This window comes from Hydra viridissima, unplaced genomic scaffold, assembly GCF_058129835.1.
Source record: "Hydra viridissima isolate aposymbiotic clone 2 unplaced genomic scaffold, HvirCarnegie_v1 scaffold_4, whole genome shotgun sequence".
NCBI classification, from domain to species: domain Eukaryota; kingdom Metazoa; phylum Cnidaria; class Hydrozoa; order Anthoathecata; family Hydridae; genus Hydra; species Hydra viridissima.
The window spans coordinates 5606921-5633749 of NW_028324303.1; the positions used below are offsets into that span (position 1 = coordinate 5606921).

Consider the following 26829-nt stretch of genomic DNA (forward strand, 5'->3'; position numbering starts at 1 on the left):
TCACATACACATCTGCAAAAATTAGATTGCGTCATTGAACTAAAAGCTAAAAAAGTTTAATTATCACAATGAAAATTAGGCTTTAAGGCGAGATTTTTTTAGAAATTATATATTTTAATTTAAACTTTTCATTTTTACTAAAAAAAAATTGGTCAAAAAGCATAATATTAACTTAAAGTTATAGCTTTAAAGCTGTTGCGTCACTGAACCCATCAATGGGTTCAAAGCGTTTTATAAAATAGCGCGGTAAGGAAGTCAAAAAGCCATCCATATGTTCAGATTTCGTTGTAGGTTTTCGAATTTTTCGAATTCGAATAAATTTTTGCATTTTAGTTTTGTGAAGGGCTATTAGTAAATATTAATAAACATTAAATATTAATAAAGTTGTAAATTTTTAAGAAATGGAATCAAAATTAGAAGTAAAAAAAAATGTTATGCAGAATACCAAGCTAATTATGTTTCTCGGAATGCTGATGAAAAGAAAGAAATGTCCAGAGTTAGGTCTAAAAAATATCGAGAAAAATTGAAAGCCGATCTTAATAAAAAAGCAGCTTATGCTGCTAAAGCAAAATTAAGAATTTTAAAAAGTCGCGCTCTAAAAAGAAAACTTTTAAATCAATCTCAAAGACCAAGCTCATCTTTAAAAAACGTCCAACAAAGAGGAAAAGCATTGAAAAAAATTTTAAAAGCACTACTAACTTCAAAGGAGAAACAATCTGAAATTCTTTCTAATCTTTCAAATAGCTCTTTTTATTCTTTCAAAAGATAATTCGGGTCTACCTCCAGCATGTTCAAAGCTGTATGGTCTTTCTGAAAGCGATGTTTTCGCAGTTGTAAACTTTTGTATTGAAGATGAAGTTTCCCAAATATCACCAAACAAAAAAGATGTCACTCGAATTCAATTATCTGACGGAAAAGCATACAATATTCAGATACGTCATTTATATTATACGCTGAAAGAAGCTTTCAAGTTATTCAAGGAAAAGCACCAGCACATAAAAATTAAACTCAGCAAATTTTGCGACCTTGGTCCACGCAATGTGAAATCACTTACAAGATTTCCGCATAATGCTTGTGTTTGTAGTTTGCATGAAAATATGCGATTTGCCTTTAATGCAACAATAAGATCAGTTCAAGCGTCTTCAATCAAAGTTGGATCTGAAATGATAAATAAATTTGTTTGTGAACCATACACATACGATTGCGCCTATGGCAAATGCGTTGCATGCAAAGGTATGAAACAGTTCGATAAACACTTGCGAGCTGTCAATACATTTGGTTTCGAAGTATCCTGGGACGAGTGGAGAAAGCCTGAAACTAAAACATGCAAACATTGAAAAAATTTTAAAAAAGTCTACTGTAACAGAACTCATCCAACACATATCAGCGATGCGTGATAAGTTTGTTGAACACGCATTTGTAAAGAAAAACCAATCAACAATTTTTAAGAAACTGAAGGAGGTTTCGATGAGTGTTAATTCTGAAATTGCGGTAATCCAAGTTGATCCTGGTATTCTATCAAAATGAACCACAAGCGGCTCATTTTGGACAAAATCAAGATTCTATCATGACCCTTGCAGTCTGGAACATTGAGTTAAAAACATTTGCCATAGTTTCTGATTCAACTGATCATACAAAGTCTTCCGTTATACCGTACATTGACAAAATCCTTCACTTTATTCCTGATCAAGTCAAAAAAGTACACATGTTTAGCGATAATGCCACTTCTCAGTTCAAAAACAAAAGCATTATGGCTGCAATAGTTGTGTTTGAAAAACATTTTCATAAAAAATTCTTCTAGCATTTCTTTGCAGCGATGCACGGGAAAGGAGTGGTTGATGGAATAGGAGCTACTGTTAAGCGAATCGCAGCCCTGAGAGTTAAATCTAGCCAATACGAGATCAGGTCAGCAGCAGATTTTGCGCTAGCATTACAAGATTTGCAAACATCTGTAATTCACATGTCAGAAAACGATACAAGACAACAAAAAAATGAACTTGGATTCAATTCAATTTTAAGTTAATAAAGAAAAATCAAAGATATCAAAATCACATTATTTTTATGTTCAGAATGATAACGTTGTTCCGATGCTGTTTTCACCTGAGTATAATTAAAATTTATTACAAAATAGCAAAACTTTTTAAAATGATTTTAATTTCATCTTTTTGTTTCGTCACTGAACTTTGCGTCATGAATTGATAGTTTTTTTTCTGTAAAATAAAACGATATGAAAACTTTGTATTTTGTGGCTTTTTTTATGACAACCTTATTGGCAAATGAATAAATTACAACAAAAAAATCTACTTAGTCTCGCAAGAATTAAAATTTCAGCGAAAACTCCATTTAAAAGTATGCTGATAAAAAAACACTTTTTTCCTCGTTGCGTCACTGAACTCATGTTTTAGCTTTTGCTATGTAGCAGTGTTATGTTAATAAAATTGTATTTAGTTTATATTATAAAACTTTAATTCAAGATTGATTTAGAGTAATAAAAAATTATTCTTAAGGTGTAGAAAAATTTTATTAGAAAAAATCTCTCCGCATGATGCGTCACTGAACAATGGAATTGGCCACATGTATATATATATATATATATATATATATATATATATATATATATATATATATATATATATATATATATATATATATATATATATTAAGCATGGGAATTTCGGCCTTCGAAATCGACGAAATTAAACGAAATTCGTGTTTCAATTTCGGATCGAAATTGAGAACGAAATTTCGATTTTTTGGATTGTTTAATTTCGCGAAAAAATTTCGTATAATTTCGGGTCATTGAAAGTAACGAAATTGACACGAAATTAAACATAAGTTTTAATTTCGTAATTTCGAAATTCGTGAATTTGTAATGTTTAAAAATTTCGTCTTTCGAAATTCAATATAAATTTCGATACGAAATTTATTTCGACCCAAAACTTGTGGAAAAATTTCGACTCGAAATTAGTTTCGATCCAATTTTGAATACATTTCGGACCGAAATAAGCATGGGAATTTCGAAGTTCGAAATTCGATGATTTCGTAATTTCGGATGTTTCGATCTAAATTTCGGTCCGAAATGTATTCAAAATTGGATCGAAACTAATTTCGAGTCGAAATTTTTCCACAAGTTTTGGGTCGAAATAAATTTCGTATCGAAATTTATATTGAATTTCGAAAGACGAAATTTTTAAACATTACAAATTCACGAATTTCGAAATTACGAAATTAAAACTTATGTTTAATTTCGTGTCAATTTCGTTACTTTCAATGACCCGAAATTATACGAAATTTTTTCGCGAAATTAAACAATCCAAAAAGTCGAAATTTCGTTCTCAATTTCGATCCGAAATTGAAACACGAATTTCGTTTAATTTCGTCGATTTCGAAGGCCGAAATTCCCATGCTTAATATATATATATATATATCAGTAATTTTGTCAGTAATTTTGTCAGTAATTTTGTTACAGTTATTGTGTTTATTACAGTTATGTGCAAGATAAGTATCGAAACTTTATCGTGCACACGTTTTTGGGTACAATATTATCATAATGTAAAAACACTTACGATACGCATATTCCGATATCTTATCGTATCGTATCGAAATAAGAAATGTTTCGATACGCAAATTCTTTGTAGAAAAGACTCAGAAATGAAAAAAGAGTTATATCTCTTCTTGAGGTAAGATTATTACTTTCCTTAAAACAGGGTCTAACTGTAACTTAAGTATTTGATAGCCTGAAAATTTAAATACTCTCAGATTTTAATTTCGCTTGAAAACAAAAGAGAGAAGGATAAAAAATACGTATGGTCTTACAACCATTAAATCTGTTATAAGGAGGAGACCTTTAAATGGAAGGCGAGTAAATAGGTGTTATTATTCTAAATATTCAATCCATCAAGGACCAAAACAGAAACAAGATTGCAGGAAGGCTTTTGGTGTATTCCATTAAATTTCTTGCAAAGGAAAAGTTGCTGACGAAATAAATATATATATTAAAAAAAAAAAGCCAATTGTTGATAATCAAGAGAACTGTTTCAATAGACCTGATATAATATCAGAAGAAACCATTAATAAATTAAACTGTCTCATTCAGAGCTTTCTTTCCAGGTAATCTCATTTGTAGTAGAGTTGATAACTGCAACAGGAAATACCTGTCCCTGAATGCAAGGGTTACTTAGTTTAAAGTTTAAAGGTTTATTAGTTTCGTGATTCTTTTCCATCACACTTAGCATTCTTTCCGTTTTCCAAAAACAGAAGCACGTTTTGATTTTCCGTTGGAATATTCTGAGAAACCTGCATGTGAAAAAAAAATCTTTTTAAAAGTCTTATAATTTCTTTTTTAAAATATTTTTAGTTAATAACGAAAATTATATATTTAAATTAGTCAAATTAGCTTTATATACTTCAAGTAATTTTGTCCAGTTAAAAGAAACACCTAATTTTGTAGTAGCCATTTTTTGCAAGTGATGAAAAACACTTTGACCATTAGCTGGTTTCCCATAATTGTATAAAAATTAATCTATTATCTACATGTTTATTAAGCATAAAAATTAAATTTAAAACGTTTTTTTTTGTCATAGTGTTTTACAAATATATTTTGTTAAAGCAGTTATATATATATATATATATATATATATATATATATATATATATATATATATATATGTATATATATATATATATATATATATATATATATATATATATATATATATATATATATATATATATATATATATATATATATATATATATATAAATTTAAAAATGAAGGCTTGTATGTAGTTGTTAAATCATGAACAGTTCAAGCATCAAAGAGTTGTTACACTCAATTAATATTTGCAGCAGATGCATACTACGTTACTCAGTTGAAAGTGCAAAGCAAGTATTTGAAGTAAAAAACTCTATTATTTTTAAAAACTGGTTGTAAATGTATAATTATGTATGTGTACTTCTTTTATTATTTTGCTTTAGTCAGATGAAGTTTCTTGCTTTGTTGGCTGTGGAGCATGTTTAGGGGTTCTATCAGATGAAAGCCTTAAAGCAGTAGTGTTATTGGTAATTTTTTGTTTTTATTATTTCAATTGCTGTATCACTTCCATTATCATTACTTTTCAGCACTATATGTTGAATTTATATTGGTATTATGTCAAATGCAAATCATGTTTTAGCAATTTCTTCAGGTGATTATATGCTGTGGTCAAAGTATTACAACATTTAGTTAGAATCACAAATTCAAGAGACCTTTTTTTGTTAATACCAAAATGTTGTTAAAATAAATAAAAGCAATTCAGTTGTTTTAAAACTTTCAATAAAATCTAATTAGTTTTTAAAAGAATTTGTAATCAAAGTAAAAATCTATCAAAATTTTGCTTTTCAATCATATCACATATTCCTACACTTAAGAGTGATGTATTAAAGTTAAGAGATTGTTTTTATTGGGTTTTCTAAGTACTGAATATATAGCTGCTGTTAAGAATTAATTAGAATTAAACTAAAGTTAATTTCTTCTGCCTTTAGCTAATAATTTTACATTTCAATTAAAATGACTTACTTTTAACGAAATCAGATTTTTATCAATGATATCTTTCTGTATTAAAAAATACAAAAATTGAAATAGGAAAAAACTTAAATCTGAGAGCACCACTTTATAATGCTTTTATTTACAGATAGTGGATCAACTAAAACAGTATGAAGCATCTTTATTTACTCTTGCAATTACACTTCCTCAATGCATTTTTCTTAGGCAGGTATAATATATGTTTTTGTAGTTAGTTACAATATTTTTTTTTTAGTTGCTTCAGAAACAGTTCTTTTACAAATTTTTACATAATATTATATTTACTTTTACAAAAAAATTATACCCAAATTTTTTTTGTAAATGTATAAAGTATGCATGTATAAAATACTTTTTATTTGATTTTCGCTTTCAGACTGATTTCTTAAAAAGTCTGTTTAACAATGCTAAAAAAAACTTTTATTTTTCTAAAAATTTACTTGCCCTGCTCCTTGTTTAAAGTAAATTTGAAATGTTTGCTAATCATGACCATTTAAAATTTATTTGTTTTTATACATTATGTAATATTATTTTATATGAACTTTAGCATCACTTTAATAATACTCTTTAAACAAACAAAAAACAATCAATCTTTTTTGAAAATTGATTTACTAAGAATCATAAGAGGATTTATTCATGTTTACCCCATCAAAATAATTTTTTTTTTTAGTCTTCCTTATCTGCTTTTATCAAGCAAAATATGTAAGTTCATTTTTTCATTAATTCTAAAATCTTCAAGAATCTGCCGTAATTTTTTACACAACATCAAGTATTATTTTTTACACAACATTTTACAAATTAAAATGAGGTAAAACTTGAGTTTTACCTCATTTTAATTTGTAAAACAGTAATCATAGACTTCTTTATGAATTTTTGTTTTTAGAAAGCAAGAGAATTTAAAACACTTAAATTTAATGTGCCTTTCAATAAAAGAATCTTTGAAGTTCAGAGTCATCCAACAAGTAGAAGTACTTTCTCTGAAAAAGCATTGCTCTAAGGTAAATCATAAGTTGAAAATTTATTTTAATTTTGTCCTAATACATATGAGATTTACTGCTTTAGCAACAAAAGCAACTTTTTCTGCTTTTAGAGTACAATTTTAGTAAACTTGGTTTATCATCATGAAACAAATAAAGTTGATTTGTCTAAAATGTAAGTATTTGTTTTCATAGGTATTAGAGTATGAAAATGTTTGAATTTTTTCACAGAAAAATAAGTTTACATTTATTACATTTAGACCAAACAAGACAAGCAAAAAAAAGGTAGTATTGTATTAATATCTTTAGAAATTTGATTTATGCATATTTTAACTAATATTGAAGGGTTAAAAAACAGAAAAAGCTTTCAACCATTTAAAATTAATGTTTAGTTGAGCGAAAAGAAAATTTTGTTTTGAAAAATCTTTTCCCCTAAAAATTTAAAGAAAGCAAATCTATAGTTAGTAATTGTTTTTGTTTATAGCACCATTATTATTACACAGAAAATCTTTCATTGAAAACTATAAGTCATGTTTTAGAGTGTTAAATTTAAGTTATGAACCAAACAAATTCCCATTAGAGTCTATACAAATTTTCCCATAAAAATATTATGGAATCTCATTTTCTGATTTTTGTTTGATAGCACCATTCTAACCCTCAACTCTTTAATTATGGTAGTATAAGTAATAATTAGATGGTTACTAGGGAGGTGATTAAATGCTTTTAATAAAAGTATTTTTTGATATGTATTGTTTATTTGCTTGTGCCTCATCAAATCTTCTTTCTTTAGTTTTCTAACAAGAATAAGTGTTCAGAACCTGAAGTTAGTAATCAAGTTATGGAAAACTTCTTGAGGAATTTAAAGGAGTCAGATATATCAAAGTAATAACTGATTTTTAATATGAAATATTTTTTTTTTATCTACTTTAAGTTTCACCTGCAATCTTCTAGTATTTGTTCCCATGTTTCCAGTTAAAAGAATCAAGAAGTCTATTATAAAGCATGTAAAAGGTTAATATATGCAAACAAACATGGTTAATATGCAAACAAACATGGTTAATATGCAAACAAACCATAATCAAAGACAGTATGATTGAAGAATCCATATTTGTATAAACTTGATTACTAAATAAAATTCACAACACTAAAAATGGTTAATTTTTGCTTTATGTTAATATTAAACATTTAAAAAACATGAATGAAAAAATACTGTGAAAATTAAATATCTCATTTTGGTTGTGCTTTTTTCCAGGTATATAACATGCCCACCTTCATCTGTGACATCATTAAGCACATGTAATGTTACTGTATGTCAAGAGTCCATATTTATAGCAGGTTATTTATTGTTATATATATTTTTTTGATGCATTTGCTAATACTAGTAGCATCATACATAAGATCATTTGACAATAGAGGGTGATAATTATGTCTTATCACCTTTGATCATCACAGGTTGGTGAGTAATTTTTGATACAATTGTTTATGTAACTGAATGATGTTACGATATGCATATTGCTTTCTAATAAAAGTATTCAGGCTTATATTTTCAAGGTATACTGTATGTTACCTTAGGGTTTAGTATTTTTAAAACAAGTATTGCATAGCAATTTCATAAAAATCTTAATACTTTTAAAATATGTATTGCATAACAATTTTTATGTTTGTATTTTTTATTGTTTAGGCAAGTCTGTAAAAAAAAAAAAAAATAAATAAAATAAAAACAGTAAAAAGTAACAATGAGTACTAAAAGTTAGCCTATTATTGACTATGCAATTTATATACACCTTGCTTAGAGACATTGTAGGATGCTTAATAAACCTTTATGCACTGTCTACATTGTAATTTTGTGTTTCCAAATGGTTGGTTGTGTAAAAAGGAAGCCCAGCAGTTTTTTGAAAAAAGCAGTTAGGAAGGACCTCAATACCAAGTCTAGAATCAGGACCAAGAATTGCCTTCTTTTCTGTAGTGGTAAAAGGAAATGTTTGAAAGATCAAAGGAGCTCCTAATGCTCCTGAAGAAGAAATCAGCAACCATCCTTTCCTCTGTTGAGTTAATTTTATGATTTTGCCAGAGGTTTTATTTATCAATAGCGGGGAAATAAGTACATATTCTAGACAAACTATCAAGCATCTGTAATAGTAATTGAACTTTTTTCTTCTTAAAACCCTGGTATTTATCAATACTGGTCTGAAATTTGACTCCAATAACAAAAGCAAAAACTTGAATATCTTGCCAAATGCTGGATAGTCCACTACACTTGAGAGGACAATATTGCGTTCTAGTAGGATGGAGCTCTACACACTTTAATGAAGACTTAAAAGTGGCTCTAGTATAATCTGCTAAAAAATTGGTAAAAAGAGCACTCTAGTTGATGGATTTGTTGCTCTTAGATTACTCAGTCTAGATGTTGATTTAATAGGTTGTTGATGTTTCGACAACAGTATTGGCTTACAGAAGGCTGCAATCAAAAAGGAGTGGAGCATGATACCTATGGGTCATATCCAAATCACCTGTTCCAGGTTCAGGAGTTAATTTGATGATCATATTCAAATCATATTGAATAAAGATGTGATAAATGTATTTCTAAACAGTATTTAAAAAATTCAATTCTCCTGGTTCATCGTTCCAGTTTAAGTTTACTTTTATCAATAATAAATTTTTTTCTGAAGTTTAGTTACATATATGTCATGCAACAATTAAAATTAAAAAGACTTAAGCTACAAATTAAAATGTATCATGAAACATATAGTCTAGAGTTCTTAATCTTAGTGCAGTTTGCTGTTTGGCTGTCTCATTGAGTTATTAAGTTTTTTAGGGCGCTACAATAAATATTCAAGAGAACTCAGTCAAACACCATGGATCATTGAAGGAGAACGGAAGACAGATTTATCTGTGCAGGTTTTTAAAAATTGATTTTAAGCATTATTATGTAGTCACATACAATTATTATTTACAACTTAAAGATATCTCATCAAAATAGGAGTTGTTTTATGCAGATGATCAAAGAGTTCAGTTTCATTATAAAAAAGTTTTTAAAATGCTACAATTAGTATATTACCAATTTAGGTTTCTTTGTGGTTATAAAAAAGGTTAGAAAGAAATATTATTACCTATTTTGAAAAGTGTAGTTATTTGAAAATCTCTCATCAAAATTTTGGCTAAATATTATCAAATATTAAAATATATTTATGTTATTTGTCATAGGATCTTATATGTAACAAAATGCAGGAAAAAGTGCTAGCCTCAGGTAATTTTAAAGTAGCATAATAAATATAGTTCTGTGAAAATAGTTTGAAAAATTTCTTTCTTTTTTTTTTTTTTAATAACTTTTTTTTTCTTTTTATACTTATACTAAAATGTTCTAACAGATTAACAATAAAAAACAACAACAATAGTTTGTGCCAAATAACTTTTAATTTATACTTCATTTAAACAAATATTTGCAGTGAATGAAATAAGTATTGAGTTAAAGTCTGGAAACAGAGATAAATTGTGTACAGGTTTTAAGTTTCAAAATTAAACTTCATGACATAAGAATGTATAATGCTTAATTAAAACTTAATTATCAATTAAATACTTAGCAGCATGAAGTTTTTTAATACTTAACAGAGTCTTTGTATATATTCTGATCCATAATACTATCAATGAGGAATTATGATCATATACCATATCAAATATCAGCTAAAGCACCTCTTATCATCACAATTCCTTTGTCTTATTTAGAGGATAAATATACCTAATTCAAACTGATCTGAATGACATCATCTTTAATTAATCAGTTTTCTGGAATCCATTTTGCATGTCATTTAGCATAATGACTCAAATCAGATTTTTCTATATTTTTTAGAATCATCTGATTCGGAAATATTTTCTCTTTTTTATTTGCCATTATTTCATTTATATAGTATTAAACATTTGCTATTAAACATTTAAGTTTTTTACTATAGTCAGCCTGCACACAATAAAAGCTATTAATATGTGGGCTGATCAATTCAGAAACATGTTGTAATTAGCTTCTGTGAACTCTTGCAAATGGTTTATTAGAACTTTCTCAATTAACTAATTGACATTTTTATTATGGGAAAAAAGGTTAAGTTTTAGGTCATTTAGTAATGAGATCATTATTGGTAACTCATTTTTTTTGTGTGCAATTTCTATTTATTTTATTCAAAAAGGGTAAATGAAGGTAGAAAAAATACTTTAGTATAAATACTAACAAAATGTTTTTTCTTACTCAGTAGATGATCAATTCATAATGTTAGCTTAAAAGATTGTGTTTTAAGTCTCATTTTAATCACAAAAGATTGTGTTTTAATCACACAAAAAATTGTGGTTTAATCATATTTAAACATGTAAATGCCCAAATGTTTAAACTCGTCAAACAATTTTTGTTATACTTGTGGCAAGTACTTTCTGGCAAAATAGCAAAAAAATATCCAATTTCCTGAAGAATGTTTATAACATGTGCTTCAGCTAAACAATTGGTAACCAAGATAAGTAGTGGGTCCCAGAAAAAGTTTGGGCAAAATGCATTTATGAACTACAAAAATGATCCAAAAGGCAGAACAACACCTTTAACTTACAAATTACCCATGTTATGGAGATAACTCCTGGATGATGCCAAAGACTGTTTTTGTTGTTGCAAAACTTCTGGCTACAATTCCAAATCAAGAAAGAACTATATCCATACTTGTTATCTGTAACGCACAAGGTATTGCAAACTGAATGTTATGCCAACATCACCTTGCTTAAAATCAATACAAAATTTACTTGCAGCTTTTTTCTTGGAATCAATCCAAAATTTTGCATTGGAGTTGTATCTCAATCTAATACTGATTTCAAAATAAGTGTTGAACATAAGCTTAATTCACAGTCAGAATTAAATGGCTTAATGAGAGATCTAAGGCTGCCAAAAGATGCACCTGAACTAGGCTATCTACTTGGTATACAAAGGTTTAAGACTTTACCCCTTTAGATTATAACAGAATAAAACTTTACAATCTTGAAAATCAAGATCTAGTTTATTGTAAAAGCATTCCTGGTTTAGTGAAGATGTTTAACATAAAATGTAATACCAACCAATGGATATTGCTCATAGACCCTGCAAAATGACAATAAGTATGCTTCACTTCCTGTCATTTAAAGGAGTGCTACAACAAATTGAAAAATGTTTTGATCCAAATAAACTTCCAATAACACAATTAGATGGTCTGTGGATATATTAAAGTTGTAAGTATGCTACTTGGTCAAAAAGGTGCGAGTGGGATAGTCAGGATAGAAACAAAAGTTGGATGAAAAAAGATAGACCTCCTAGAACTGAATTAATTCCTAGAACAAAAAGTATGGTGTAAGAGAATTTATTTCTTCATAAAAAGGTTTTGCTGCCCCTCTTCATATAAAATTTGGATTGATAATCAATTTACATAGACACTAAATAAAGGTTTGAAATACCTACAACAAATTTTTTTCAGGTCTGTAGGAAGCTAAATTGCAAAATGGAGTTTTCTATAGCCTAACATATGAAAGTTGATGAAAGACCTAGATTTTGATGAAAAGTTAACTGAAATTAAATTGAAAGCATGGAAATCTTTAAAGGAAGTATTAAAAAATTAAAAAAAAAAATTCAAAATTATGAAGATATTATGATGAAAATGGTTAAAAATTTTGAAAAAATGAGATGCATGATGAGAATTAAACATCACTTAAGCAATTCTTACTTATACAACTTTGGGGATAACTTTCAGCTTTCAGTGAAAAACAAGGTGAAAGATTTTACCAGGATTTCAAAGAAATAGAATGTAAATATCAAGGAAGATAACTTGCTTAAATGATGGTAGACTATTATTGGTTGCTGAAGCAAGATAATGCAAATACAAAGTTTAAGAGGAAATCTCAGAGTTTCAATGAAAAGAAAACATGATAGCATAGAAGTATTTGAACATTTGTATTTATTGCATCAGTCATCAAATCCAAAGGGGGCAATATGATTTAAAATTTCCAGGGCTTTGTAGTTTATTTCATAGGTTTCTCACATAAATTTCAAATATTTTATTCAATATGGAATCAATTGGAACTAACAACAGCCTTGATGCTAGTCTTAAATATCTTCCAGGTCTTAGTACCATAGTCATTGGGCATGGCATTTCACTTCTTGGCTGTGGAGGCCTTTAGAACAGTGACAGAGTGAGAAGAAGCACATGTCTTTGACTAATCAAGTGGATTTAAATCCAGTGAATTGAGAAATCAAAACTTTTCCTTTTTGGCTCATGAGAAAGAGCTTCTTTCTGTGGGAGCATAATCTTGGTCAGGAGGGTAGGTTGAACTGATTCATAGTCTAAGATGTTTCTCCTAGATGTTAATCTACAGATCTGTATTGCTTTTAACACTATGATTAATGAAGACAGGTGGTATTATTTGGCAATTGACAGTCTTAATAATTCTTGGCATCCTCATCACTTTTTTTATTCAACTCCCATACATTCTTTCAATCTGAGCAAATTTCTTGATTCAAGTTGCAGACAATCCTTTTTTCCATCTCTAATCTTGCTATAATGTCCTTAGATGTAATATCTTAAAGGTAAAGATCAATTATAAATTTATTTTTGGCACTTCTGGTGAAAGTTTCAGAAAGAAATCTTATCTGTTTGCATATAATCTAAAAGTATCTAAGAAAATATTAAGTTCAATGATGTTTATTCTAAATATGGTGCCAAAGTTAGTACTGTTTTACAGTTGCAAATTGTGTAATTGAGTGTGAATATACTTCTAATTGTTGTAATTTTCTCCAAAAAAAAACCTGAGAAAAATTTATCATTTTCAAATTTTTCCATGCTATCAAAACTTCTTTATTTTTAAGTAAAAAAATTCTTATATATTGGTTCATTTTTCTCATGTTCTATTCTTTCTTATGGCTGTAATATCCTTTTGATTTCAATGTTGTAGAAAAAAAATTTATTTCATCTGGAAGAGAGGATGTTGATGTGCTCATGCTTGGAAAAGGTTAGAGAAAAAGTATCTTTATTCTGTCTTCTTTAAACTGTATTAGTTTAAACCTATATAAGTTTAACTTTGGCATCTTAAAAGACTTTCTTGCCATTATCCTGTGTCTCTTAAGGTCGCCCATTTGCAGTAGAACTTATAAATCCAAAACGGTCCGGATTAGCACGAAATGAAGTCTATGAACTACAAGAAGCTATCAACAGTTCTACTGATCTAATTGCAGTTAGAGACTTACAAGTGATGCGTAGGTGTGTATATGCAACTTTATATTTTTCAAATAGTTACCAATACCTGGAAATGATTTTTTTTTCAAACCTCTTTGAGTTTTATGATTTATTTACATATTTACCATCAGTGACGTCATACAAAAGTTAAAGGAAGGTGAAGAAGAAAAAAAAAAGTTATACAGGTGTCTTTTTATTTTACAAATTTGTTATCGGCCTCGATAAAATCTTCGAAAATGTGAACTTTTCTATACTTTTAGATCTTATTAAAATGTGTCGTATATTTTGATATATGATTTATGCGCTTTGAAACTTAACTTTTTTTTTTTTTTTTTTTTTTTATACCAGAGCTCGAATTTGGTGTCCTTTCCCTATACCAGCTCAAAATATTGCTGCTGTTTGTACGATGAAAGTAAGATAATATAACGGTAAAGTTGTTGATTCTTTAACGATATTTATTTTTAAGTCTTTTTGTTATAACAAACTTTTATGTTGGTTCAAGAGACGTTTTTTATATTTTTAGAATATTTTGCTATTGCAAAAGACTCCAATAAGAGTGCTTCATAGGTATTTTTTATCTTCAAAATAATGTTTTTATTGACTTATTGAAAATGAATAGAATTTTGTTTTGAAATTTAAAGCAGTAAAAATATAAGGCTTTTACTGATGACTTATATAGGAGACCGCTAATTAGCCGAGAACGTACGGTTTATGAGATAAACATAACTCCAGTCGATGATTTCCACTACGACGTTTTTGTCACAACGCAAGCTGGAACGTGAGTCTTATCTTAGTTGAATTGAAAGAATTAAGTAGTCTCCACTTTATAATTAGGAGTCCAATTTTGCGGGCTTTTTTTTAGTGAATATAGTTGTTTGTAATTTAAGCTATGTCAAAGAGTTTGTCCATGGTGATTTTGGCAGAACTTACCCGTCGCTTCGTACCCTGCTTAATGCCGAAGTTGATATCTTAGAACTAGATGTTCAGGTTTGAAATCAATTTGTTTTGAATATTTCTGAAAAGAAACATTGAGTACCTTCTCAATTGTTCTCTTGCAATGAAAAAACTGGGACGGAGTATGCTTTAAAATACTTTTGTGGCTTAGTTTCGTATAGTTCTCTGTTTAATGCAAATATCGTAAATATTTTGTTATTTCTAGTCTTTTGTAAATTTAATTTCTTGGTTACTTTATTTTACATCTTTAGAATGTTGAATTTGATTGGCCTCCTAGTTTTAATGATGACACCGTGACTTAGAATAGGCAAAATATGGTGGTTCGACAACTGTCCGCTGTGTTGGAAATGTCGATTGCGTTGGACTGCAATATAGAATCAGTTTTGAAAGCAACGAATAAATGTTGTATCTTAAAAAATGAACGAATAAAAGTTTGTTAAAACTATTCTTTCAATATTTTGGATATTTCTTAATGCAATCTTTAAATCCAGGTGAACTCGTAACGATTGAATTCGTAAAATGAAGCAGATCCGATAGGATTAAAGAAAGATTGTAAGTTTTTAGTTTTGATTACATTCTGTACATTCAAACAAAGTTTTGCTTTCCTCGATAACTTGTAGAGTACACGCTGTGGCGAAAGTTCTTCCTCTCAAAAGTTATCCTAATTTGATGTAACAACAGTATAATGGCATCTTCATTGCATTAAATTCTTAATAGAAGTCTTAAATAGGAATCTTCAGTACAATTAAATATCAAATCCCCAACATCATGAAATTATTAAATCCCCGACATCATTAAATATCAAATCTCCGACATCTTGAAGTCGTTAGTTAACGTATACCACACAAGTTTAATAAATTTGTTAGATATGTTTTCTGTCTACGAGTTTGGTTTAAAAGTAAATTCTTGCTTGGATATCAAAAAACACGAAAAATATCTCCCTCAAAGGCAGCACATCCAGGCCATATCAAAGGTGGGTGGGTGGGGGGGCACTAGAACTATTTGTTATGGGCCTCTAAATCCTTAAAGCATAAAAACCTACTTTGGAACCATCCAGGAAATGTACAAATTCTGCAGTAGCAGTCCACAAAGGAGAGAGATTTTAAGATGCCTGTTTCTTTAAAAAAATCTACTCGAAATCAGCTTCAATCAATTCAAAAGTTTATGTCAAAGTTTGAATGTATTCTCTTGTCAACTTTGCGGCTGAAAAATTAAAAAAAATCTTGTCATTGAATTGCGGGATAATATACTTGATGTAGCAAAAGGTAATGATTGTCTGATGAAACACATTCAACTTATTCGTGAATTAGGATATAATTCTACAGCAAGTGAAACTAGTTGCTCATATAGCACAATCTGAAGCAGAACAGCACTACAAAGTGAAGTATTCATTACCATTATTGACTCAATTTAGTTAGGCCTTCTGTGTCGATTCAACTCGCCGAGACATATCTGCACCCTATGTGGATTCCTATGGCAAATTAATACTGCCGATCAGTTTTATGAAAGATGCTCCAAACATATTTCGAGGGAACATTTTGAAGAACTAATCTTTTTGAAACGGATATATTCCACAAACTTTAAATCAACCTGCAAGCCTAACTATTTTTATCTTTCATAATGTAAATCAAAAAAGCAGATTATAGAAGCCATTACGACGTAATGTTAGAAACACTGTTAACAATAAAAGCATTTACAATATAAAAATTTTACATACTTTCTAAGTGAGAAATTTTCTAAGTGTGTGCGTTTAAAAAACGTATGTACTTTAACAGGCAAAAAAACTTATTTTACACAATAGTAAACAATGAAGCAATTGTTGCATTATTGGGTGAATTTACTGCGACATTTCCACTTGTATTTTCTGCAAGTAGCATTTTAAAGTTATTCTCTACACCAGACCCCATAAAGCTGCTCGCCCTACTTTCATCTATATTCTCTTTTTTAACTTTAGACTTTTTGATGCATTGTCTTGAGGGATGTTTCCTATAGTAGTTTGTCAGAATATTCTTAATGCTTTTTAATACTGCACCTTCTGTTGGAGCTGACTCTGTCATTTGGAACACATCTAAAACCGGAATGCCAGCATTACACATGACGGAGGTAGCGTAAGCATTAAACAGCTTTATGCGCTAAAAAGAAATAAAAATGAAAATTGTGCAAAATATTTTCTAAGCCAAATTTATCTTCTCAAAACGAGTATAAAACGAACATAAGCTTGTGAACATGATTGACATTTCAACTTCACAATTTTTTTCCCTCCAAAAAATAAAATGCTAAAGTTTCAACTTCACAACTTTTTTCCCTCCAAAAAATAAAATGCTAAAGTTCGAGGTTTACCTGATGATTTTTAAAATGATCTTCTGGAAGCAAAGAATCTCGCCATTTTGAAGCCATCGTTCTCCAAACCGGCTTTCCTTTGTATTTAGCCTTAAGAATCTTTACAGTCCGGTCAATAAATGAGCGGTATTGTTTAAAACCAATATTTTGCACAAACGGATCTCCGTAGTTAATGAGCAAACCGCTTTCTTCATTCATATAATCTTTTTTGAGGAGTTCTTTTAACGCTCGAAGGTACGTTTTAACTGAAAACTGTTTTATTTCTTTTTTAAAAGGGTTCATGGGTTGTTCTCCAGCTTCACCTCTATTTAGTAAGAATACACGTAAAATTATTTGTCCTATAAAAAGATTCTACCTTTTAAAGAAAAATTTTTAATTTTATTTACTTATCCTTAGCTTTTACCTTGTTTGCAATAAATTATAGACCAAGTAAAAGTATATTACAGATCAATAAATATATTACAGACCAAATGGTGCTTACTGACCAAGTAGTGTTGTTGTTAAGATCTGATTGTTAATGTTCAAATGAAGTTATTAGTTTGGTTGTTTTTTGTATGATTGAAGTACGTACGAAACGGAGCATCTGGTTGTTTTTATCTAATTTCAATAAAATACACCACAAAACTAAACTTTAACTTCATTTAACTTTGTCATTGCGATCGACTATTTAGTTATGATCGACTTGTTGAGCGTCTCACTGGTAATTTTTATACAAAATAGACAACTTCTAGTACTTGAAGATTGTTGGTAGCAAAATAAATATTACAATACCTACTCCAAATAAAAACAATATACGACTTCATGATTCGCGAATCTTTAAATTTGATAATCATGATTCGCGAATCTTAAATCTTGATAAACATGATTCGCGACTCTTAAATCTTGATAGATATGTTCGCGAACATCTTGAAAAGGAACTAAACTATTGCTTTTTTTAAAAAAAATTTCAAAAACATTTTCTCCCAAAAGTTGATCGCTTTTGAAAATTTTGAATCATTCATCTTATGTATAAATTTTAACCAAATAAAATTTTACTGTGTGGATTTAACTACTTTAAGTTTTTAAATAATCTGAATAGTTAAATAAATTTGGATAATTAAAATAATTTGGATAGTTTTAATGAAGCCGAAATAAAGTTTTAACTTGTTAATTGATTGGTGGAACTTGAAACAACAGCTGGTGACGTTACAAAACTTTAAAGATCAACAATTTAGTAGTAAAACTCACCCGATGCATTTCTCAAAAATTTCATTGCAGAGCTCACTTTTGTGCGTTCGATTGCTCAACTGTTGTGTAAGATCATCTCCCGAAATTTTTAAAACTCCTTCTTGATGCTTGTAGCAAGTCTCTTCTGAGTCGTCACCATCAACACCATTTTCATTGTCTACAGAAATGCCACAAAACAAATGCAAACTAAAAAATTACTCATAGAGAAAAACGAGAATTTTTTTCTTAATACAGTTTCTATCTGTAACTATAAATCTACAAAGTTCCAATTGAGACGGCGTCTGAAAAACAGTGATTAACAAAATCACAAAACATTTATAACAAATACACCTCATGTGTATCTATGTGTTCATGATGAGTGTTTTTCAATCTTAATCAACACACCTTAATCATAAAAAAAACAAAAAAAACTAGAATTGCACACTTATTTTAAAAAATGTATCTATAATTCTTACAAAAAGTATAAAGTTAAAAAGCATCTTACAATGCTTACATATTGTGTAACAATAGTCCTAAATAGACTTTACTAACCGTCGATGTAAGGTACCCAAGTAGAATTAACCCATCTACCAAATCCGTTCCAGAGTAAATCGCAATTGTATTGTGAGCCGCAAGAGTTTTTCCATCGTCGAAAATTTCTTTTAAGATCTAAAAATAGATTACGTAAAGTTAATTTTAACCGTACAAATAATTTTAACTGTACAAATAATTTTAATCGTACAAATAATTGGCTTGAAGAAATGTTTGCGATGTTTCTATAGATATTTGTATTTAAAGTGATGGTTGTTTCTATGTTAACATTTTACTGATTTGGATTTTTTTCGCTTATTTATTACTATTGTACCACAGGAGTAACGTGGTCAATCCACTCAAAATTTATTTTATATGCGCGTTTTCTTTACCTATAAATGCGCTCTCTGGGGCACTCTCTATTTTAAACGATATGTTGCCACCACGAATGGGTTCCCATAGTAGTTTTTCGTTTTTCTCATCCATCAAAATCGTTTTTGCATCTAAAAAAAAAAAAGCATTTTTTTATTGTTTGAGAAAAAATTTAAAATTTTTACGGGAAACATTTTTAATCAAAAGAAAAACAAAAGTTAATAAAACAAAACAAACTATTAGTTAAAAATCCAGTTACATGTTCAAGTAAGGTGACAATCGACTTTTCAATAAATGTACTTCAAAAATGCTTGACAATAGCCGATTAAAAAAAATCTTAAGCTATAATTTTAAATTTACCTCTTTTTAGCCAATCTTGAGGGGGATCTTTTAATGCTTCGCATAGTGACGACTCAAGAGCAATTTCTGCTTTATAGAAACCAGGCTGCAAGGCAATGAACTTTGTTTCGTATACGCCATTATTCATGTCAGACACAAATGGTGTTAGTTGGTCTGCACCCCTTATAAAGACCCTCCAGTTGTCTCCACCGATAATTTTATTTCTTCCTTCTGCAGTACGACTTTGTATGGCTATTTTACTAAACTCACCGGTTTTTTGAAAGTGCAACCCTATCGTATTTGAATTTATGATAAATTTTTTTAAAAAAGAATTACGGAGAATAAACACTTTAACTAAATGCAACTAGTAATCAAAAGTGTGAAGATTCTGTAAAATAAATTTACTCAGTTATAAAAAATTACCAAGAGTGTGACTCCATTTAGGACTAGTTCGCTGTTTTTCGTCCAACTTATTTTTACCAAATATGGTATTATGTCTGCATGGTCTGATGATTGACTGCCAATCCATTTGAGACCAACGATCATGACAAATCGTTTTTTGAAACGAGTCAATCCATTGGGAGCCTTGTCCAGCAACCGTACAGACAAACGAAAAAGTTAATATAATGTTCATGTCACCTGCACTGAAACAAAACACAATTTACAAACTTTAAAATTAAAAAATTGCCTTTTTTTACATTACTATAGCACGGTATATATAACATTGTTAAATATTGTTACAATCCGTTACATTAAAAGTAACCGTTGGAAATGCAAAATATATTGCTTTCCACTTCTTATTAGAGTCATTCCTATTCACCTTATGATAACTTACGTTCATATTTAGCGCTCCTCCTTTTCCCCCGAACGAGAATTAGAAAGTCCGAGAATCTGAAGGGTAATATTTATTTATCTCGCCTGAATTAAATCATGTCCCTGAACGTTCGTAAAAAGATTGGCTGCATTCCATGCCGCAAGGTATTATCATGAATAATTAATGAGTGAACGCAGTGGAACCTACTGATACTTTAATTTGCGGTGAGTATTACTTTGAGATTCTGTATTGAACAAAAGGCTGATTTGGTAAATCATTCTTTCATGTTTCACGCAAACGAAAAATGATATTAATGTAGTAATTGTAAAAACGAAACAAGGTATTTAAACAACAACTTTTAATTACATCAGAACTATAACAAGTTTTTAAATAAAAAAAACAGGTATAGTAAGCTTACATTCCGTAGATAAGGTATCTTTAAACCTAAAATATCCAACCCAACTATCCAGCCAAAGTAGACATATATCCAGCCAAAGTAGACATATATCCAGCCAAAGTCGACTTTATACTTCTTCGTAATTAACTTTCTAACTAAAAAAAATTATTTCTTTTAATGCAAGTTTAAATAATTTAATTGTCAAGCTTATATTAAAAACTTTTTGTGCCCCTGCTTTAAAATATTGGTTTCAATAAATTTTTTCTCCTCGAATTTAAAATAAGCTCTTCACTTTTAAGAAATGAGCATCAAGTTAAATAACTGGCACGCTATGAAATCTCTGAGACTTATTCATACGATTTACGCGTCAAAACAACGCAGAAACATTCAAAAATACATCAGTAAGAGAAGAAGAAAACAGATATAATGAGCAATTTTTTATATAATATATTCGGAAATAGTAGCTATGCGGGACAATTTGGAAACGATAGCTTTGCAGGACACCTCGGAAATGGGAGTTACCCAATACATTTTGAAAATAGCAGCTATACTGCACAACATAAAAACGACGGAAACATTACAATTTACGATGAATATTTCAACAGAAGGTAACTTTACATTCTTTTATATGTCTTTTTAAAACAATTTTAAATTTACACACACATTCGCTTCAAAGTTTCGAATTGCAGCAAACTAGACGGCAACGTGTTTAAATTTACAAATAGCTGCACGCTTCAATACTTTCATCTACTAAAATATTGGCTTAATAAAGTTAAACTGACTGCGTATTTTTAAAAACAAAACATAGTTCTAACCCGTAAACATACGAGTGAGAGTCAAAAACTATATGTACTCTCGTTTATTCAATATATTTAATAACAATAATGGTGATAAAAAGTTCATCATTTTTTTATACAATCTCTTTGCTTTTCAACGCACTTAGTTTATCTGTCAACAAGCTTACATATCGCTGCCAAGAAGAATGTTTTTGGTTGATCCTGTAAACATTTATGCACCGCTTTTTTCTCATCTTCATCCATAAAAAAATCACTGACCTTATTAATCATCTTAAAACGGTCCAAAGATATGATAGTCGGAAGGGGCGAGATCTGGACGGTAGAGAGGGTGTTTTAGCAACTCAAAACCTGATTGATAAATGGTTTTAATGGTATGAGCAGCCATGTGTGGGCAACAAAACTGTATTCGAAAATCGGCCTCGATGTTTGGTGCCAATTGCTGGCTAACTGACCAGTAAATCACTGTATCTTGCATTGTCGATTGTGTTCCAGATAATTTTCATGTAAAGATTAACAGCTTTCCTGCAGAAGCCTGAGTCTTGAATTTCTATGTAACTGACGACGCAGGATGTTTCCACTCCATACTCTATCTTTTTGACTCTGGCTCATAATTTATTTACCCACGTTTCATCTCTTGTGACTACCCTTCCCAAAAAATTTTCACCTTTATTGTTGTAACGATTGAGCAAATGTTGACAGACAACAAGACATTTACCTTTAGTACTGCAGATGGTTTTCAGGAAGCTGCCTTGAAAACCATTAGCGGTAGAGGTTAAAGAACATTCTACTCCCTCTTCGTGCATCACCCATATCCAGTCACATTTAAACATATCTATCTACTTATAAACACTTCTACATAAAGTTATAGTGTCCCTTTATTGAGATAAGAGCCTCAGATGAGTTTTAGCCCCTGATCGGATGACATCTCTTTTTTCATCATTAGTGCAAACTGATAGTGCAGTGTTAAAGTTTTCACTGTAACGACACAAAATTAAATGGGACGATTAGTCTCAAACTTTGATAACGTGACAATAGCTGTACTAACTATTATCACGCATGTGCAGAACGCAGTAAAGAATACTAAAAATGTGCTATAGCAAAAATGTATATAATTTTTGACTTGCCCTCGTATATATATGCATATGTATATATATATATATATATAACCTGTTTACTAAGTTCAGTGATGTTTAACAAAAAGTTGTGCCAGGGTCAAAGCAATTTTATTATTTATGATATCGGGGTATCAACTCTTTGCTACCTTTTATGAAAGAGTTTCCTGTAATATTTTAAGGTAACCGGAAGAAGCTCTTAAGTAAGATTAGTAGCTCTTCTTTTTTTAATAGTTTTTATAGTATGATCTTTGTTTAAAAAGTCTAGACTTGATTAAAATTCTTTGAGATGAATAAAATCTACATTCCTTATTTTAAAGATTTTTTTTTTCCAGTTTTTTTTTTTTGTAAACTTGATTATCGTCGCAGAATACATCAAGATCGCAATTTGAAAAAAAAAAGGTCGGTCTATTTTATTTTTGCTTTAGCAATAGTACTGCTCCATCTTGTTCTTGTATAATGGCTTTTTATTTTCCAAACTTGTTAAGTATACTTACTATTACTATTGATTATTGGAGATTTTTCAAGTTTTCTAAATAATCTTTATTTTGGGAAAAGATTTTTAAAATTCTCCTTTTAAGTTTGAATGAGTTTGTCAAAAGAATAAATAGTTTGAATATTATCATCATCAACAGTGTCAACTTCTTAAAAATCATCATCTTCATTACTAGATTCTTTCAGATCTCCAACTATATTACAATTACGGATGAATGATTGGAACATATTTGATCTGGTTCAAAATCTTTCCAATCTTTTTTAATTAAACTTGTTCCGTCGATAAGAAATGTAAAAATATCATTTTCTTATTTAAGCCAAATGCGTCTTTTTAGTTCAATCCCTTTTTTGTTGGCATAGTTCTTTTTTTTAAATGTACATTATAAGGAAGGATCTCTTGGATCGACATGGAAGGTTTTTAATCTGAAATACAGCACATAGTCTCACTTTTAGCGATGGTAAATAAACTATCAGTAGCAAAGAATTTAATCCCATCAGTAGCAAAGAATTTAATCAAAATCAGAATTTGAAAAATGATTTTAAAAAGCTTACACTAAAATTATTGTAGTTCATCATAAAAATCAAAATAGTTCTAGATTTTCTAGATAAACTTGCATCATAAAACTTGAAAAATAACTTTTTAAAAACGCGACTTTCAAAATAGTTCTATTAAACTTTTATTAATTGTCGCTTTAACTCACAAATAGTACTTCTAAAATATGGACAAAGGTTCGAACAGACTTTAGTTTGGACTAGAAGCTTTAGTGTTATACTATTTTAAATCGATATTTTCTGTGTTATCGTCTAGCGACAAGACTCACGTGATGATTGTTGAATGCGTTGCCCTGGCAGGGCTTTATGTTATGCTCACCGGATATAAATACATTAGGGTTTGTAGTTTTTTTTTCATAACGTTTGAAATGCACGAATTTACTATCTCAGGTCAGGTCTAACTTACAGTTAAGCTATAGAAGTTCGGATAATTGCTATACTTTTTAATATCTTAGCATTCGCAATAAAACTTTTGAACATTAATAGCGATACATTTTTCTTGTTTACTCTTTTCTTTTAACTTCCTTTAGTTCGCTTTGTTTGCCTCTGGATTTGCGGTTGCATTTGCTTTATTTTACATCATAAGCCCATGGTTAATTCATACTCAGTATTGCTGTGACGAAGAGCATTTCCATGTAAATCAGCCGATTCTAACGTATGATAGAGGTAGTACAATCTCTTCTTTGTTTCTATTTGTTCTGCAAAATGATCTATGCTTAAAAAATTCTCAAAAAAAAAAAAAAAAAGGGACATTTTATTGATGCTTATTTTGACAGTGCATCTTGGTTCTAGTTGTGCGGTGGGGCTTCTCTTTGGGCTCATTGTGAGCTGGCTATACCGATTAGGTATTTTCTTTTTGGGAAAGTGTCTTGGAGCTGTAAGTTTTCAAGTATTTAAAATCATTTGAAAATTTTTACTGCTTTATCTGCAACTTGTCTAGTTTTTTAAATGGATGGACCAGTAAAAAGTTAGTTTTGATTTAATCTCCTGTACAAAAATCTAGCTGATTGCAATTGTTGCACTTCACACAACATCTTTGCATCAATATTTCAACAGGTATGTTTTTTCATAGATTTTTCGCTTATTCTTGCTATCACCATAGTATAATAAAAAAAAAAAAACGCTTTGGTAAAAAAGTTTTAATAAATAATAAGGAGATAAATATAATTTAGTTTGATAAATAATGTTCAGGTTAATTTCATATTTAGTTTTACTATGAGTTTGTGTGAACGCGTTAAAATTAGCAGCGTAGTGAAAGTTAAGGATTTAAAACCTTTATCTTTTGTTGTTTTATTTTATTTTAGCCAAATATCAATAACTATATTACTCACAGTATCAGGTTTCATTTTTGGTATAATCACATGGAAATTTGAAAAACCCCTGATGATTCTTGCAACTTCTTTTATTGGCTGCTTTGCTACGTTGTGCGGTAACAAACTCGCGTTTATATTGTAAATGATGCATCTTAATGCAATTTTTTTTTAAATGATCTAAAAAAAAAGTAAGGAACTGAATTTTTGTGTATTAAACAAAAGTGGAATCTTTTAGGAGTAGATATCTTTTTGAGAAGCGGATTCTCAATAGTGGTTTTCTCTGTCGTTTTGTTTCTGCGGGATGCACTTATCCTAAGCGTAAAGGGTATTAAACACATTGAAGAAACAACTTTGCCAAGGTTGCATGTAAAATCTGAGAGGAGTGAAAACGGTATGTTAAATATTATGAACTTTGAACTTCTTAATACCTATTTTACACCTTTATGTTATTTACAAACTATTCGAATATTTAGTTCTAAAAAAAAAAAAAAAATTGCAGTGACAATTTATATTATTGGTTTGAAAATCGTGCGAAATTGTTTTTAGAAACCATTTTACTAATGTCCTGGTTATTTGTTTCATTTGGTGCAGCTATCTTTCAATTTCGTGTTACAGCTGCAAACGAAACCCAAGGAGGAAAAATTTGCCCCTGTCTGAACTGTTTATTTCCTTGTTGTCAAATTTGCGAAGACAAGAAAACTTAAGTTATAGATATATATTAAAGCCAAAATATCACTGGATTGCCTGTAATACTTTTTGATTACATCAATATATACCTCTTCAAATATTGCATTTTTTTTGAGAATAAATCATAATAATAAAGCTTTTCTGGCAAATAAATAAATAAACATTAGGTAGCACTTAATTTTTCTACCATATTTGCAGGTCTTGCGAGCACCATCATGTGCTTGCAGCACCTACTAATGAGAAATAAGACTTCAAAACAAAAAAAGACTCATAAACTTATCTGGAACCCATCAATGAATAATTGCCAATCTTCTGTTTACGCTAAATACCAAATTCCTGGAAAAATGAATGAATTTAATTGCAATAACAAAAAAAGTTTTAAAAAACGCAAGATAACTAGCTTGTCGGTTGTAACCTAAATTTTACGCCAGAAGATAGAAAATTCCAACCTAAACCCAAGTACTTCTAGTTTTCTTTTATCTAAGATTCAATTTCTGATGTTCAACTTATTCTTGGGAAGACACCTCACATCAGCTAGACAAAAGTAATAATTCCAATGATTTGAAAATTTATTTTACAAAAGAAGGAAAAGCTGGAGGAAAAGAAACTTCACCTTTACAAAAATTTCACTTACTGCAGCTGATACAATCCATGAATTGCCACAATTTATAGCATTTACAAATCCATGATTAGAATCAGTAATGCTTTTTTTTTCAGCTTTTTGTTACATGATCAAATTTTAGTTACAAGCAGTCCTTGTATATCTGGTAAGTAATGTTCAAGAGAAAGTAGATTTCGTGAGAAACACTTACGCATGAATAACAATTCAAAAGAAGTCAAGTCTCCTAGTATAAATCTGGATACCTTTCGTCTTTAACTAATATTCTGAATGAGTCTGTGTAAGTGTTCAGGATGGTGTAGGATTTTCTCAAATTTAATTTTTAGTATAAGTGTTTGTCATTTTTTTCATAAGGGAATTTTAAGACAGGGTTGGAAAAAATCCAAGTAGTTTTGGGTTTTATTGAATTTTTTTTTTTTTTTTAAATTAAAGTATTTTTACCCCTTTGTTTTATCCCCTTTTGTTTTGATATACAGTTAATGTTGGTCCTGTTAATTTTACTTTTAGGTTTTTTATTTTTAAATTTTAAATTTAAATTTAA

At 29.5% G+C, this 26829-nt stretch overlaps 3 protein-coding genes across 7 annotated transcripts; 2 read left to right on the forward strand and 1 right to left on the reverse strand.

Moving 5' to 3' along the window:
* Positions 1-4747: 4747 nt before the first annotated feature.
* On the forward strand, positions 4748-15168 carry LOC149889535 (tRNA pseudouridine synthase Pus10-like). 2 transcript variants are annotated; one of them, XR_016451494.1, is made up of 19 exons: positions 4748-4897; positions 4978-5061; positions 5673-5753; positions 6231-6262; positions 6444-6558; positions 6651-6712; positions 6798-6822; positions 7328-7419; positions 7790-7872; positions 9353-9435; positions 9742-9784; positions 13480-13536; positions 13652-13784; positions 13892-13945; positions 14109-14188; positions 14284-14327; positions 14440-14538; positions 14648-14747; positions 14966-15168. XR_016451494.1 is itself a non-coding variant. In XM_090084009.1 (19 exons), exons 1-19 carry the CDS (start codon positions 4799-4801, stop codon positions 15014-15016), a joined length of 1401 nt encoding a protein of 466 aa, XP_089940135.1. In that variant the 5' UTR covers positions 4748-4798; the 3' UTR covers positions 15017-15168. The 2 variants fall into 2 exon arrangements, 1 of the variants encoding a protein (XP_089940135.1); XM_090084009.1 differs by having other exon boundaries at positions 14109-14172.
* A 1189-nt stretch (positions 15169-16357) lies between these two features.
* On the reverse strand, positions 16358-21015 carry LOC149889536 (uncharacterized). Of its 3 annotated transcripts, XM_090084007.1 has the most exons (10): positions 20949-21015; positions 20735-20868; positions 20338-20560; positions 19926-20141; positions 19524-19793; positions 19184-19294; positions 18813-18929; positions 18282-18438; positions 17055-17358; positions 16358-16846 (listed from the first exon to the last, which is right to left on the reverse strand). In XM_090084007.1, the coding sequence occupies exons 4-10, from the start codon at positions 20134-20136 to the stop codon at positions 16505-16507; spliced, it is 1512 nt and encodes a 503-aa protein (XP_089940133.1). In that variant the 5' UTR covers positions 20137-20141; positions 20338-20560; positions 20735-20868; positions 20949-21015; the 3' UTR covers positions 16358-16504. The 3 variants fall into 3 exon arrangements, with proteins under 3 accessions (XP_089940133.1, XP_089940134.1, XP_089940132.1); XM_090084008.1 differs by lacking the exons at positions 20338-20560; positions 20949-21015 and having other exon boundaries at positions 19926-20146; positions 20735-20870; XM_090084006.1 differs by lacking the exons at positions 20735-20868; positions 20949-21015 and having other exon boundaries at positions 19926-20146; positions 20338-20494.
* On the forward strand, positions 20502-25767 carry LOC145183098 (uncharacterized). Of its 2 annotated transcripts, none has more exons than XM_090084011.1 (9): positions 20502-20540; positions 21013-21321; positions 23926-24007; positions 24200-24335; positions 24446-24546; positions 24673-24725; positions 24974-25098; positions 25218-25373; positions 25529-25767. In XM_090084011.1, exons 2-9 carry the CDS (start codon positions 21140-21142, stop codon positions 25684-25686), a joined length of 993 nt encoding a protein of 330 aa, XP_089940137.1. In that variant the 5' UTR covers positions 20502-20540; positions 21013-21139; the 3' UTR covers positions 25687-25767. The 2 variants fall into 2 exon arrangements, with proteins under 2 accessions (XP_089940137.1, XP_089940136.1); XM_090084010.1 differs by lacking the exon at positions 20502-20540 and adding an exon at positions 20543-20656.
* The last annotated feature ends 1062 nt before the right edge of the window (positions 25768-26829 follow it).